We start from the raw sequence: 16,787 nt of genomic DNA, 5'->3' as shown, positions 1-16,787 counted from the left end.
AAACATTTTTTAAAGTCATTCTTATGATTGAATTTAAATTTTGTGGACAACAATTTCGCACCTGATGTGTTTTTTATTTAATTTTGAATCAGAAGATTTGTTGGCTTTCTTTTGAAGTTTTTCAATTTTTGGAAATTACAACATTTATACTGATGTGTGAATCAATTTAGTGTGAATAGCTTGGTTGACTAAATATATGGAAATTCTGTGAAGATAAGGGTTTGCTTCGATTATTTTACATTTTCTCCAATTAAAAAGCGTCGTACTAGAAGGTATATATTAGGTTGTCAAATATCTCCCTTCCGCTTTTTTGCTCTTGGTTTATAATACAAAAAGGCGGAAGGGAGATATTTGACAACCTTATATGTTTATTGCAAAAATATAAAATTCAGGAGACACCTGTTCTGGCACTATAATATATTTTATTTATTTTAAATAATTTATATAAATAATTTAAAATTAATAATATAAGTAAGCTAACAAAATATGAAATGCAAGCAATAATACAATGTACTTATATACTTATTTTTTGCAAAAATTCTCAATTTTGATTTTCCCAAGATTGGGAAAGACTGCTAAAGACCATATATAAATTCAAGCAGCATAATAAAACTTGTTATACTCTGAGCGAACTAATAAATTATTTAAATATCTCATACAACGCGTAATTTTCATCAATCCCTGGAGGCTGTCAATAAAAAAGTGAAATTCAAAACAGAGTTATGAGATATACAATTATTGCTTATTCATTTTTTTTCACTTGTCGGCACTTTTGTTCTCAGAGATCGTATACAGTATGTAACAATAAACAAATATATGATAATTAATTCTTTTCAGTTGGCATATCAGCTTTTACAATGACTCATAAACGAAATTTACGTTCGCGAAATTATAGAGAATTTTAAAAGGTATTATGCATATGGTGGTAAAAGATTTAATTTAAATAATAATAACTTTACTTCATAAACGCATATGACAATTTTGAAAACGCATATTATCAAACATAGTTTTTTCACTGAATAAGGCAAAACTTATGTATTTTGCGTAAACCTATATAAAAATCTCATAAAACCTAATGATATAACTTCTGATCGTTAGTGAATATACCAATAGTAAATTCAATATTTTTGTTTAAATATTAACATTAGCTGCAATAATCTTTACGAAACCAATTTCTTAAAATCAACTTTTTTATAAACTTCATTTTTAAATATCCTTACTAAAAATCTTGCATTATATATAATCTATAGTTTACTACAACAACTTTTTTTACCATTGAATTTTATTTTATACTTAATATATTATTAATCTCAAATTGATATATAAATAAATAGCTATAACTTTTAGGTTTCAACAAAAGAAAAATATTTTAATTCTTCTCGAATCGCCAATTAAAATCACAAGTATGGATAGATTGTTGTTTAACACGTTTGCTAAGTATTGATTTTGAAGTTATGTCATTAGTTAGATAATGTAAATATGTCCAAGGAATTGAAAGTTCCATATGAGGAAATTATTTACAAAATTTTATAATATATAGTCTCAATAGGCTTTTACTTTAATTATTTTCGTGACCAAACACGGTAACTTGAATCAATTAGTTTTAATCGAATGATCGATCGTTATGTAAAAGATAAATTTTATATTTCAAGTTTCTAAAGTCATATTAATAATAGAGCTTCTCTGTGCATATGGACTTCGAATCTGAGGTTTCAGATTTGATACATGTTTTGGACAGTCTGATGTCGAGCAGACAAATTATTAGAAAACATCCCTTCGAGGTATTTCTGCAATATCCTCTTTAGACAGATGACAAAATGCCTCCTAATAGTGTTCAGGATTTAAAATAAAACTCGGCACATGGTGTCATCAAATAGTAAGAAAAATCGATGGATCGCCTTTGAAAAAGCTAGATTTGTCTAGGTTAGTCATTTATCAATTTTCATTTTACGATGCACTCACAATTTTCAATTTTCCTTTATAACTTTCTTATTGTTAGTGCTACTTTTGCAACTTGATAATAAATATTACACGAAATAGAAAATTGTGATCATAAGCAATGGTTATTGTTCTCCATCGATGGAACCTATGAGTACATTATTCTCACATGCACGTAGGCTCTATTAATGAATAAATAAACAAACATACCTCTGTGAAATCATAAATCGCATTTTATATTCCAACGATCGAAATCGCGCCGCCGATGAGCCGTTATCGTTATTGTTTTGCCAATGATTGTTTATTATTATTATTATGTTTTATCAATTACTAGTGAAAGATCGACAGCTGCATGTCTGGTACGAGTAGTTAGTTGGGTATAATAAGGTAAATATATCCGGAATTTTAAATTTTCACTAGAAAGCCGCATTGACCTGAATAAGCCGGGTTTCTAGATTGCTCGTTCGACGGCTGCGAGGCTCTCGGGCTCCGTGCGATGTTTATTATAATGCGATTACCATATCGTTTAACAAGGCCTATTATCTATTAATTTCCATGCTCAAGTATTAATTGCAGAAGTGTCACACGACAGGTAAAAACGATTCGAAATCGAATAAACGATGTAATAAACAGCGTTTACGAGCAGAATTAAGTATTTAAAGTAGATACTATTTTATAACGGATACGCTATTTTATTAATTTATTACTGCAAACGTTAGCAAGTGCATTCGATTTGAGTAAATGCATTTACATATTGCATGCTATAAAACGACAGAATGGTAGGCTTGTGAATAAAAAATATTGTTGAAGGGGTAGATTTTTGGGTTGTAATTGGGTCACAGGACACACATATTGTGTACACAATCAATTTTGGACTAATTTTAAAACAATATTTTTTATACATAATATTTATCTCTGTGTTTTTTATTTAGAAAGTAATTATATTTTATTAAGAACAGATTCCAGGTTTTATTCCCCAAAAGTATAAAATATAGATCGGGGTATCCATACCAACCTTCAGATGGGAGTCCATACGACCATAACTCTAACCTCTATACCATGGCCTGGTTAGAATTGACTTTGTTTATTATTGATTACTATTAAGGCGACCATACGTGCCGATTTAGCCAGGACGGCCCCGGATTTTTACTTTGTGTCCCAGGTTTCTAAAAAGTATAGGTACTGGTTTATTATTTGCAATTACTTGATAATAAAATTACAAATTGCTCATCAAATATTTGAAAATGATATATACAACGGTTAAGTTTATGTGAAACAATACGTTATTATGAATGAGAAAATTGCCAGATGCAAAATTCCAAATTCCTGGAATTTGTATGAATTTCAATTTTGTATTTTCATTTTGTAAAATATATGGTCACCATATTACTATCTGGTTTGTTAATTTAATTATGGTAACTGATAAACTAGATCTAAACATGTAATTTTCATTTATAATTTATTTCAATATCTATAATTGAGTCATACAGAAAGTTCAATAAACTGCATTTTTTATTTGCATGAATTAATTCTACAACTATTTGATGGCGTGTAATATGAGTATATCGATAATGAATGGCGATAGGTCAAGATTTCTGAAATCGTATGAACATACTGGTTCTCTTACTCATGACCAGACATATATGAGTCACCAGAATGTGTTTAATGCATAATTAAAAATCCTATGATACAGTTTGAAAGAAATGCATTGAAGGAATTAATATATAAAATTCTCTTTTTCAATTTTTTTATATTGTGCACTCTATAACCACTGACAGCACAAGTGAGTTTAGTTTGTTCCTGACGATATGGAATAAATACCTATGTACTTCTTTAAACAAATCTTGCGGTGATATTACAAAATTAATCAAATCCGAATAATAAAATATCGAATAATAAGTGATAAGTAATTGCTCAATCTAATGTGAACTAATTTGCTTATGAAATACTTGATTTAATGATTAATAAGTTTATATTGGTGTTTTATGATTTAATAAGCGGTTAGTGGCATTACATTCAATTGTGTGATATAATATAACCCTTTACTATTTAAATTTTAACGATATTTTGTAAATCGATAAATTGTGGACCATGTTTAAATTCATTAATATGATTCTCCATATCTGTGCTGTAGTATATTACCCAAGTACAAAAATATGTATTTCAAAATGTACTATAAATTATACGGGTTTAAATTTATTGTACAGAACGAAAGTAATTAATTTTTGCGAATTTATTTAAATTAACGTGAAAGGTGAAAGTTATTTTATAACCGATACTGATAACTTCATGATTTTTTGAAATTTTATTTTTATTTTATCATAATTAATATACACAAATTATAAAAAGCATTCTTTGAAGATTAAAATTATAATCTATAATTACAAATCTACAATTTTATTAGTATAAAAAAAGATGTGCTATTGAACATTATTTTTCAAAATCATAATTTTTAAGAAAGCATTTACTTATATAAAATGTTAGTTTGTAGTTTGCATGAAATTTGGTTAATTAATAATCTTCACTAATTTTAAGAGCTTGCATAGATCCATTAGGTTCAAATTTGACGAAACTCTAGAAAATCTTTATGAATTTATAGCAGAGTAGAGTAGTCTTTATTAATTGAGTTAAATATAAAAGACATTAGAGCAACAGGCCAATTTAAAAGAGTATTATTTAGGAATTGGATACTTGAAAAATAATTTGGTTTGTGAAGAGAATCAGAGAGACCAGAATAGGGAAATTGAAAAACAGATGGTTTAGAATTTGAAGACAATCTATAGCACTATTACAAAGTTTATATAAAAATAACATTCTTAAGGGGGTATTCTAGTGTAGAGCGATGAATTTTAGGTCTTATTATTAATCTACAATGATGTCGCAATCGCCCGATGAGTAATTTTTTTTTTACAAATTGGCGACTGTTTGAAAAAAAAGCGTTTTTTACTGTTTTTTTGAGTTTCTCGAATTTTTTAAAAATAGTAAAAATTGGAATTTGGGGATAATTCTAGTTCGGGCTATAGATAGGTCTATAAACAAGACTCTCTGAACATTTCAAGTGAATCGGTCGATTAAAACTCGAGAAATCGTATCAATAGTACTGAAAAAGTCTGTTCTGAGAAAAACGCATTTAAAGTTTTGCGTGAAGCCAAACCAGTATGGAGACCGAGTCAGTAAAATGCCTATATCTCCGAAAATAATTCAAATTTTCAAAAACCTTCTCGTACCCATATTTTTAGATAGTTAAACCTTGAAAATATGAAATAAAAAAAAACGATTTTTTTTTAATTTCTACACTAGAATATCCCCTTTTTAGATATGTTCAGTTAAATTCATTAGCAGATTTTTGTCAATACCTCGTTGGATAAGTTTTGTGTGTTCTCAAATATAGATATTTGATCAATTTTCCTTGATCTTTGAATAATGTATCTGTGAGGATTAAAATATAGAAGCAACATAATTAAAATAAAAATGAAATGACCATTACATACCGAAACGTGATTGAAATTTTTGCTAACCAGAGAAAGATAAAATGTTGAAAATCCAAAGAGTACCGTTCAAAAATATTGTTTTAAGCGTCGAGTAGCTGCAGCAACCCAACTGCAGATTGCAGTTAGGCGTTCGGCGTTGGGCGTTCTCCATGTCTGGCTGCGCTTTTAACTGTGCCAAGTTTATTATCTCAAGACTAATATTTAATTGTCGGAACGTCCCGATAAAACTATATCGTTAGCGACACGAAATCGCATGTTGTGTACATTTTGCGTAAAATATATTCTATCGGCTCCTCCCCCCTATGGATCCGTACTTGCCCCTTTCCAGCACAATTAATAGTTTAATGAGAATATTTACTCCAGTTTATGGTACTGGGTCAAAAGCGTTTCGTACGCGTTATGGAGTGCTGTCCGACGACGGCCGTTACTTTACTTACGCGCGATACGAATAATAGTTTGTGTTTTGACAACAGTTCTGGTGCTCATCCATGTGATTGTTTTTATTTTATTAACTATTATAAATTAATTAATAACTGTTAATCGAATCGGAAACGAATCGTGAACACATTGTTGAATAGTGCGAGATGGTGTTTGAATGGTTTTGATTAAGTTCATGAGTAGGATTATTGGAATAAAATAATGGATCCGAATATTAGGCGAGTCATGGGGCGTCCATCATTATTACTGAGGTACTGATTAAAAGACTAATGGTATTTATAGATTTGATTGACATTTTGACAACTGAACTCAACGCTACATTGCAGTTAGTAATGCTTTTCTAAAACATGTTTTGGAAAAAATGTATTGAATTAGATACCTATGTAATGATCAGACAATAATTTTAAAATGCAAGCATTATAACTGTCGCGCTTCTTTTTTTATAACAATTTCATGCTATTAGATCTTACATAAATTTAGTCATTATTTTATTCATATATATATAATATATATATATATATATATATATATATATATAAATCAATTTATCATAACCATATATCAATTAATATATACGGGCAATTGGCATACCAAATCATTCACCATATACTAGATCTTTTACCTTCAAAAATAAATTAAAAATGCCAGTATAATTTTTACTTCTGAAATTATTTGGTAATTTGTCATATTATATCTTGCGATTACCATGATTATAATGATAAAACAGGATCTTATACAACTTTTACTCTGTCAGTAATCATTTAGCAACAATTTTCACAACTGATGTCATAAAATTGTTACAAAGCTTTTTTATATTGTAATTATTTCACATTAATGATTTTACATATTTTTAGAAAATTTGTATTTTAATTATATATAAATTTTCTTAAGGAAACTGAATTTTGAAATAATAGCATATGTCAACAAATAATTGAAAATTATTAGTTCATGCTATCGTAGTATATAACTTGCTAATATAATTAATTATGTACCATTATTAAATTGGCAAATGTTTGAAATTTGACAATATTTTTTTCATTCTCCGCCTCGATTTTTTAACTATCCGCACACGCGCATATAATTTTATTTTTATAGCATTTGCAAATAATTTATTTTAACATCGATTTCTAATCTTTTATGTTCTAAATGGAACATTTAGCACAGTTTTTGATTATTATGTTTGATAACGTTATTTGCGAATCAATTTTATATAAATAATTAGTTCTATTCAAATTCGACGGCAGCTTTCACGCGGAAAAGTATTTTGATGGTTCGAGATCAATTATTCTTGAGATAATTACAAAATAATGATTGCACAATAAGGTCAAATCGATTACTTTTTTAGATCCATTTGTTGATCGAGATTCTCTACTTAAATGGAAAAAAAACTATCAAAAGATTATATACAATTATGAATGCACTGGGAAATTTATGATCTTTCGCTTTAACGAGTTTGAGTTTCAATTAGATGTTTTATTTACAAAATGTGATTACTTTCAATAATTGAATTTCAGAATTGAAATATATATTGTTACAAGTTGCATTTTAATATTGATTTCAATCGATTTATCGATGATTAGTTTAAGTACACTTACGTTTAATTTAATTGGGTGTGACAAAATAAATTAAAACAATATTTAAATCCTGCTTAAACTAGAAAGTATGATCTTGTTTATATGTCAGTTAATCAGAACCGGTATTCCTTTTCTCGGCCTTGCATGGTGAAAAACTAATGTTAGTTCTTCACACGTAAACGCTTTTCTCCAGCACAATAATAAAGGAAAAAAGACGCAGAAAAATAGATCTTTGACATAATTTATTCAGTTTTCTTTAATTATATTAGACTTAATAATTTCTTGCTTTTCTTTGTCTACCAGTCAATATTTTCCTCAATGACCATATTTTATTTTCCTGAACCGAAAGCCTCATTTTTTTTTAAGAAACTTGAATTAATATTATTGAATTAAATAAGTATTTTCTGTGGTTCTAGAATCTGGTAAAGATGTTCCTTAGATCTATATAAAACGAATCAAGGAATAACAAAAAAGTTACTTGAATAAAAACCATTAAATATAAATTAAAATAAAAACCATTCTTTATTACTAATGTTCAATATTTATTTAATTTATCATCTATTTTCGTTTTTATTTTTCTGTTGAACCGATTTTCTGATTTCTTTGCTATTTTTCTTTGATTTTAGCAAGTATATATGGATAGCAAATTCATTAACGTGTTTTGTCTCATTTTTTTTATTATATAATTGAAATATACTTAATTTATAGTTTCTCTTATTTTTTTGTTTTCTTTTAAATAACCGTATCACCATAAATTAAAATAAAAACTATCTATATTCTGGAATATCAGAATAAGAGTTAAGAATATTATGAATACTAAGGTGGTCCTTAATATGGATATTTTTGAATTTCTTTGCTCCTACGGGCTAAAATGCTTACAAAATGATAAAAAAAATCTCTCAAAGTTTTAGCTCTTAATATTAACTTGAAGGTAGTCTGCACTCCAACCAAAGTTCTTATGGAAATAACATGGGTAAAATTTCACTTGTTTTTTAGAACTTTATAACTTGATGTCAAGTAAATCAAAATTTTGAAAATAACATTGTATTTGTTTATTCTGATTATAAATAAAAAATTTACAGCAAAAATTTGATATATTTTATAAAATAAGTATTTAATTAGGAAGACGAACCAAGAACATTTGGTCGGAGTGCGGACTATCGTAAAGTTGATATTAAGAGCTAAATCTTTCAGAGATTTTTTTATGAATTTTGAAGCATTGAGCCCCTGGGAGCAACGAAATTCGAAAACAACCATATTAAGGACCACCCTATTGAATGGGTATTAATTGAGAATTTTGCAACTTAGAAGATGTTATATTTAATGCATCGTAATCAATAGCAATAAATTAATATTTTCTATTCCAATTATCAATTTTAACAAAGTCGTAATGAATATTCATCCCATATCGAGATCAATACAGTGTCTGCCTATTGAATCAGGCAGCCAGGTGTGTCCGAGACCGACGATACGATCTGGTATCGTATCGGTCTCCCGGCGATAATCAGTGCCTGTCCGACCGAACGTCTGTCCGACTACAGATTCTCTATATAATAAAATAAATAATGCTATTTTATTCACACGGAAACTAAATTTCTAACAACTTGTTACCATTACTGGACCGCAACCGTTTGTGCCGATCACGGAAACTACTTCTTCGGCTATATCAACATCACTCAGGATCATGCAACGCTCGTTAACTGTTTTTCCGATATGTGTGCATTCAGCAAGACTGGATGAAAGATTATCACTATAAATAAATATCATCTATATTTTGCAAGGAAATCATTTTGTGACACCCATGGGTTCAATGATTAAATAAATTCTGCGCAGGCGACAATATTTTTTGTCCAAAGATACTGCAACTAATTACTTACTAAAAAGAAATGCTTATGATTCAGCTTACTGGTTATTAATGATAAAAATTGTTATTGAATAGATATTATTCTTGGGGAGTAAATAAATAAAATTTTGAGAATATATTTTTAAAACATTTTTATAATAAATCTACGCATGGCTTAAGAACGATTACATCAATAACATATCGGTTACGTGTTTTACATTTACAATTGTTACAGTTAGAAAGCGGATAAAGTTGTAAATAAAACATAAATAACTACTCTCTGCTGACTTACAAAAATATTAAATATTCATTACTCACAGTAATTAAACAGAATGAGTATTCCCTTGCGCAATAAAGATTTATTAAATTCATAGAAAAAATAGTTTCGTATACTTTCTTCACTTGTGATATATGCTTAAAGTTTTCTCTACATAATTTTACATAAACATCTATTACGACGAAACGTATAAAATGTGTAATTTTCATAAGGAAATACATTTAGCATATTTTAATAAATAATTTTTTGCTCTTTGCACATGCTATTATATTTGCATGTTCGCTGTTGTTGTTTATATTGAAAATAAGAAATGAGTTACCTCAATGAACATTCTTCTCATCAAGATGATAGTATTAAGATTCCTAAATATACTTTTAGTAATTCCTTTTCTTTGTATTATAGTGCCAACACTCAAATGGATAATGATGTGACGCCGGTTTACTTAGCAGCCCAGGAGGGCCATTTGGACGTACTTAAGTTCTTGGTGTTGGAGGCAGGAGGTTCGTTGTACGCGAGGGCGAGGGATGGCATGGCTCCAATCCATGCTGCTAGTCAAATGGGATGTCTGCCCTGTTTGCAATGGATGGTAAATATCGAAAATCATGGAAAATTGAATTTTTGTTTTCTCTGGCACCATCGACAATTTATTAATTAAGCAGTTACAAAAGATTTACGTATAGCAGAATAAACAGAACGTATCGATATATGTATTTGCATAAAATGTGCATTTACACGAAGGTATAGAAATATGTAATAATTGGACTTAAGACCGTTATGATCCCGTGCGCTGAATTAATTTGATTCATTCGAGATATTCAATATATTGCTATTATAATTTATTCTATTTTGCTACACAAAGGTCTTGGAGAAGTAGAACAAGCATATCGGATATGAAAATTTCTTTGGGATAAATGAAGTATTAAATGTAACAGACTTATAAAGTTAGTAATATGCAGACAAAGAAAAAATAATTTTATTTTAGTGTAAGATTATTATTGAAAATAAGATCAAACGTATGATTTTCAAATACAAATTTTATTGTATTAAAATTATACATAATAATTTCAATTTTTTTTTTTAGATTGCAGAGCAAGGTGTCGATCCGAACCTGAGAGATGGCGATGGGGCGACGGCTCTGCATTTTGCGGCCTCGAGGGGCCACTTGGACACCGTCAGGTGGTTATTACGGCACGGAGCACGGTTGCAGCTCGATCGCTTCGGGAAAAGTCCGATTAATGACGCCGCGGAAAACCAACAAGTCGAGGTAAGTTATTTTGATAACATGGTTTCTGTTTCCATCGACAATTTATAGGCATTATTTTTGTACTTAATTATTTTACGCAAATTCCTAAAAGCTGTTGACAAAACTTATTTGCTGTCATAAAAAGATAATCACCACCCATCAATATCCACAGACCTACACTATAGTGTAAGGTCTATGTTGACATCTCATATTAAGATCTCAGAAAAAAATAATTAATTTAAGTAAAAATTGCATTGTAATCTGAAAATCACTCATATCAGATATGTAGGAATACCGTATATAATCAATGAATCAATAGTCACTAATATACTATCATACTACGACGTAGTAAATCGTAGTACTATGTAGAATTATCAATGAACATGATTGTACTATCGTAGTACGACGTAGTAAGTCGTAGTACTACGTAAAATCATCAATGAAGATGATTGTACTAATATTTTACGACATAGTACGATATAGAATCATCAATGAACGTGATTGTACTATTCTACTACGACGTAGTAAGTCGTAGTACTATGTAGAATTATCAATGAACATGATTGTACTATTATAGTAGAACGTAGTAAGTCGTAGTACTATCTAGAATCATCAATGAACATGATTGTACGAATATAGTACGACGTAGTAAGTCGTGATTATCAACGAACATGATTGTATTATTATGGTACGACGTAGTAAGTCGTAGTACTACGTAAACTTATCAATGACGATGATTGTACTATTATAGTACGACGTAGTAAGTCGTAGTACTACGTAAAATCATGAATGAACATTATTGTACTATTATAGTATGACGTAGTAAGTCGTAGTACGATGTAGAATCTTCAATGAACCTGATTGTACTATCATAGTACGACGTAGTAAGTCGTAGTACTATGTAGAATTATCAATGAATATTATTGTACTATTATAGTACGGCGTAGTAAGTCGTAGTACTATGTAGAATTTATCAATGAACATTATTGTACTATCATAGTACGACGTAGTAAGTCGTAGTACTACGTAGAATAATCAATGAACCTGATTGTACTATCGTAGTACGACGTAGTAAATTGTAGTACGATGTGGAATCATGAATGAACATGATTGTACTATCATAGTAAAATGTAGTAAGTCGTAGTACTATGTAGAATTATCAATGAACATTATTGTACTATTATAGTACGGCGTAGTAAGTCGTAGTACTACGTAGAATAAACAATGAACATGATTGTACTATCGTAGTACGACGTAGTAAGTCGTAGTACGATGTGGAATTATTAATGAACGTGATTGTACTATCATACTACGACGTAGTAAATCGTAGTACTATGTAAAATAATCTATTAAACTGATTGTACGAATATAGAACGACGTAGTGAGTCGTAGTACTATGTAAAATTATGAATGAAAATGATTGTACTATCAAAATACGACGTAGTAAGTCGTAGTACGATGTAGAAATAGCAATGAACATGATTGTACTATCAAAATACGACGTAGTAAGTCGTAGTACGACGTAGAATTATGAATGAACGTGACTGTATTATTATAGTACGAGGTAATAAGTCGTAGTACGATGTGGAATTATTAATAAACGTGATTGTACTATCATAGTACGGCGTAGTAAGTCGTAGTACTATGAAGAATTAACAATGAACATGAATGAACAATGAATATCATAGTACGACGTAGTAGATCTTAGTACTATGGAGACCAATGACATGATTGTACTATTATGGTACAATATAGTAAGTCGAATTGGATTGTACTATTATAGAACGATGTATCATCAGTGAACGTAGCTGTACAGCAAATTTTGTAACATAATTATGTAATTTATTATATGTAAATATTAATTATTATGTTATTATTTCAGTGCCTTAATGTTCTGGTCCAACACGGAGCAGTACCCGACTATGACGACACAATCAAAATCAATAAAACTTCATCGAAAAAAGATTCTAAAGAAAGGGTAATTCATAAGCATCTTTTAAGAATATAAATAATAATTTCGTATTTTTTAAGAATTGAAGTACACAAACTATTTTTTATTATTGTCAAGAGCCCAATAAAAGCTATTTATTTCTCTAGTGTCTCCACAATGACACGTCTCTGAACCAAGAGCCGTTTTTCCTACATCCTCCATCCAGCATTACGACAACTCAATCGGAAACAGCACCACAAACAACAACACATGCGCCCCAAGACGGGCTTTATGTAAACCCCATAGGAGTCTCTGAGGCTGACGACACACCAAATTCTGAATTTGCGACCCCGGAAGGGTTCTACTTACACCACCCTCGAGATGTTATATATAACAGGGTTAAGGACTTGTTTGGAAATAGAGGACAAATTACGGGTAAGGGAAATTAATAGATAACATAAAATGAAATAGTAAGACTTATCTTGGTATATATAATCGTATATGAAGATTAAAAAGATTAAAAATACTTTCTTGCTGCTTCTTAATGTTAATGATTTAAACAACTAGCAACCCATTCAAAACATCGCTTAAAAATTATTTCAAATACGTTCTAAACTAATAGATCCATGACTGTTTTGCAAATTAAATAATGCCAATAAATGAGAAAACTCCAAAAAAGATTTAAAATTATTTTATGATTTATAATATTTTTTAATTTATTTTAGTGAAAGCAGATGTGCACTCTAGTAGTAGTGGTGCTGGTAGTGGCAGTGATGAAAATCTTTCATCTTCAGATATTTCATCTGAACGGGGATCAAACCAGAGCAACGACTATGAAGATATTTATGAGGTAAAATTCGATATAAATAATTAAAGTATATTCAATATTGGAATATATAGGCTCTTTTGTAACAATTTTAATCACTATTATTAAAATATTACTATAATTTACATTTTTTTTATTTCTCTAGATACGAGATGAAGCAAGTCGCGAAAATACAGCTATACGATTAAAACCAGACGAAAACGGCCGACATGCGGAAGGAAAGCAGGAGCAAGTGACATGCAGAAGTCGCAGCAGGGATTCTGGCTCACATAGTAGATCTGCTAGTGCAAGCTCAGCCAACAGCTGCGAGGTTATTGTCAAACCAATTTCAGGGAAGGTAATTGATATTGTATGGAAACAATTTGAGAACTCATTGAGATACTATCGAATATAAACCAGGCAGCAATGAATCCATACATTTAGAATAATTAGATAAAATAAAACTCCCTTGAAATATAGATCTTGTACTTGAGACCAGTTAGTTTTTAACTGTATTACCTATTCTTATAAGTTTTTTGAGTTGCCAAGAGTATTTACAAGTCTCTTTCTATATTTCAGCAATCCATACGAAGCGTCCAGACATCAACTTCTGACAAGGACACATCCAGCACCTTAAGCACAGTCTACGTCGACCGAAAATACGACGTAGCATCACGTCCACACAAAGCAGAAAAGGTGCAACTCCAGAAGAACAGTGCTAAAAAACAACCTAACAACAAATTAAAGGAACTCATCACCGAACCTATCACCAATGATTCTCAACCACTATATCATACAGTTGATGGTGGAATTGATACGTTGAACAATAATAATAACGACAGTTCTCGGCACAATTCTTTACCACTGCACCATGCAAATCATGCAGGAAAAATGGGTTTAAAACGTGTGGTGTCAGTGCCAATAGATATGAAGGCGCCTCCGCCGCCCCCACCTCCTCCGCCAGGAGTTTTGGAAGAACCAGCTGTTAAACCTAGTGAGGTTACCAAAGCCAGGGGAAATCTACCATTAGGTAAGAAACATATTTTTTTATTTATATATTTAGTTAGGTAATATATAACATATCTTTTAACTTCTAATGATCACTTATTTTCCTTCTATTCGTTATCAGCAAATGATTCATTTTAATCTGATCCATTTAACTTTATGGAAAAAATGGAAATAAAAGAATACTTATCATATTTGTGAGTAAAAATTTAAATACACTCGCAAATGATCAATTTGCATAATGTATTCATCATAAAACAAATATGACAAGTGTTATTATTAGCAACCAATTCCTAATTATTACTAATTTCTGAAACGTTCATCTAAAGTGTTTTACATTGACAAACGTACGCAAATTTTGTGCATAGATTGTTGTCATCTATCTGAATCCATATATAAATATATACTCAGTGAACATTAAGCAATTGATATATAATGAATTTATTTTATTTTTAATAATATTTAAACAAGTAAAATTTTTATAAGTTTAATTTTTTAATGTTTTTTACAAAGTTTTTTTGTTAAAACAAAATGATGTGCTGTGTATCAGGTTTGTATCTCAAATTCGATATTGTATTGGTTTTTTAATTGAACACTCAAGTTATTATACCCATCAAATTGTTTCTTAGTGCATTAAAGTTAATATTTCGCGAAATTTGTTTTAAATTTTTTAAATTTACAACGGTTTGGAGATTATTTAGACAATGACTTCTGGGAGTTCTCTATCTGTTTATTTTAAACTTATTTTTTAGCGTAATTTTGTTTTCGCCGAAAACAATGTAAAACCATCGTTTACTGAAATTTTCATATTCAGTTATTTAATAAATTGAATTATGTATGTATTCTATAAACTGTAGTAAAATCTTATTCCTTAATTATGTTACAAATATATCTCACTTTTGGGAATGCACTGATGCACTGATAAGCAATTATTTAAATTTTATTAACGTATATTATACTAAATCATTTATTTCTTTGATTTCCAAATTAAATTAATTATGCGTGTAATTCTCCGAATTCGTAAAGAATCATATTCGAACAATCAAAAATAGTAAACGTGCAAATTTTGCACCCATTTGATTCGTAATTGATCCAACCGTGAGATCTAGAAAATAATCAGTGCTTATAAAGCGAATAACACCTCAAGTAGGTTAAATTTAAACAAGCACTTTCTAGAAACTTTTTTTGAAATTTACTAGAATTCAAAAATGGGTAATTAAAGTAGTATTTTCGTTTAAATAGTAAACAGCAATTGGTAATTAAATTACATATAGATGAACGTGGTTTCGTCACTTCGTCATTTGTACGTATACTTCATCAAATTTTTAAAAATTGTTTTCGCAGAAAGTTAGTAGTTTTTTTATCTATACATGCTGTTTTCCTACGTGATAAAAATGCTTTCTTAGTAAATTACAATTGCAAATGATGGGTTTCGTAGTTTGTTCTGCTTCGCTAATATACGAAGAAAATTTCAAGATGTTAACTTTTCCGAACTAAGACAGATATGTATATTATTCGTAATAATAAATTTCCTTTCATCTAGTTTTTTGATTGCCCTTTTTAGACGAGATTATGCATTATATGATGTCAGTAAATATTTATATTCAATTTTCTTCACTTTCGATTTAGGGATTCTGTTCCGTGTGAGAGGTTCCGTTTGCAAATAAGACTCACAAGCAGATGTTTTTATAATCTTTTTTACGGAGTAAAGAGCTGGTGGGCGTTTGTCAAATATAATTGCTAAAATAAAACTGTTCTTGGGTTGTCTTCCATATAATTACTTGAACCGTTTCTTATGTAAGCATTTGAAGAAAACAATGAAAAAAACTTCTGGGAATCGTCAGACCAGTTGACGAATGATGGCATGAAAGGGCTTTTGTCCCATCCGTTCAGAATAAGACTTTCATTCTAAGATTGTTTAACGAAGATTTATTAACCAAAACTTTTTAAATGTTTTGATCAATATATTTTAAAAATTTATTCCTTACCTTATACTAATTTATTGTCTATGTTTATTGTTTTTTATGCATCTATTTTTTTTTTCTCTTTTTAATTCTTCGGCATCGTGAAAAAGATTTTAAAATTGCTATAAATTCAATAAACTTTTAAAAAAAAATGCATCATATACTTATTGGATTATTTTTACGTATTCTGTCAATAAATATATTTACGTACGTGCAAGTTTAGTCTTTTATGGATAAATATTCAAGCAACGAAAATATTGTTAGTTTTGCCAGTAAATT

General features: G+C 29.6%; 2 protein-coding genes across 2 annotated transcripts in view; one reads left to right on the top strand and one right to left on the bottom strand.

The window, feature by feature from the left end:
- LOC113370376 (lipase member H-A-like) overlaps nt 1-16,787 on the bottom strand; it is a 66,594-nt gene that overhangs the window by 40,226 nt on the left and 9,581 nt on the right. The gene's annotated exons all lie outside the window — the stretch shown is intronic.
- Nucleotides 1-16,787, top strand: part of LOC113370375 — a 42,206-nt gene that overhangs the window by 19,065 nt on the left and 6,354 nt on the right. The window contains exons 5-11 of the mRNA XM_026611040.1: nt 9,964-10,147; nt 10,643-10,825; nt 12,687-12,782; nt 12,902-13,169; nt 13,460-13,584; nt 13,706-13,897; nt 14,119-14,569. Coding sequence (XP_026466825.1) covers nt 9,964-10,147; nt 10,643-10,825; nt 12,687-12,782; nt 12,902-13,169; nt 13,460-13,584; nt 13,706-13,897; nt 14,119-14,569 — 1,499 coding nt within the window. The remainder of the gene's footprint in view (nt 1-9,963; nt 10,148-10,642; nt 10,826-12,686; nt 12,783-12,901; nt 13,170-13,459; nt 13,585-13,705; nt 13,898-14,118; nt 14,570-16,787) is intronic.

This window comes from Ctenocephalides felis, unplaced genomic scaffold (assembly GCF_003426905.1).
Source record: "Ctenocephalides felis isolate EL2017-DRISC unplaced genomic scaffold, ASM342690v1 CF-g0.4_SCAFFOLD_01492, whole genome shotgun sequence".
In the NCBI taxonomy this organism is placed as follows: Eukaryota; Metazoa; Arthropoda; class Insecta; order Siphonaptera; family Pulicidae; genus Ctenocephalides; species Ctenocephalides felis.
This window is presented reverse-complemented; position numbering and strand designations above follow the sequence as displayed.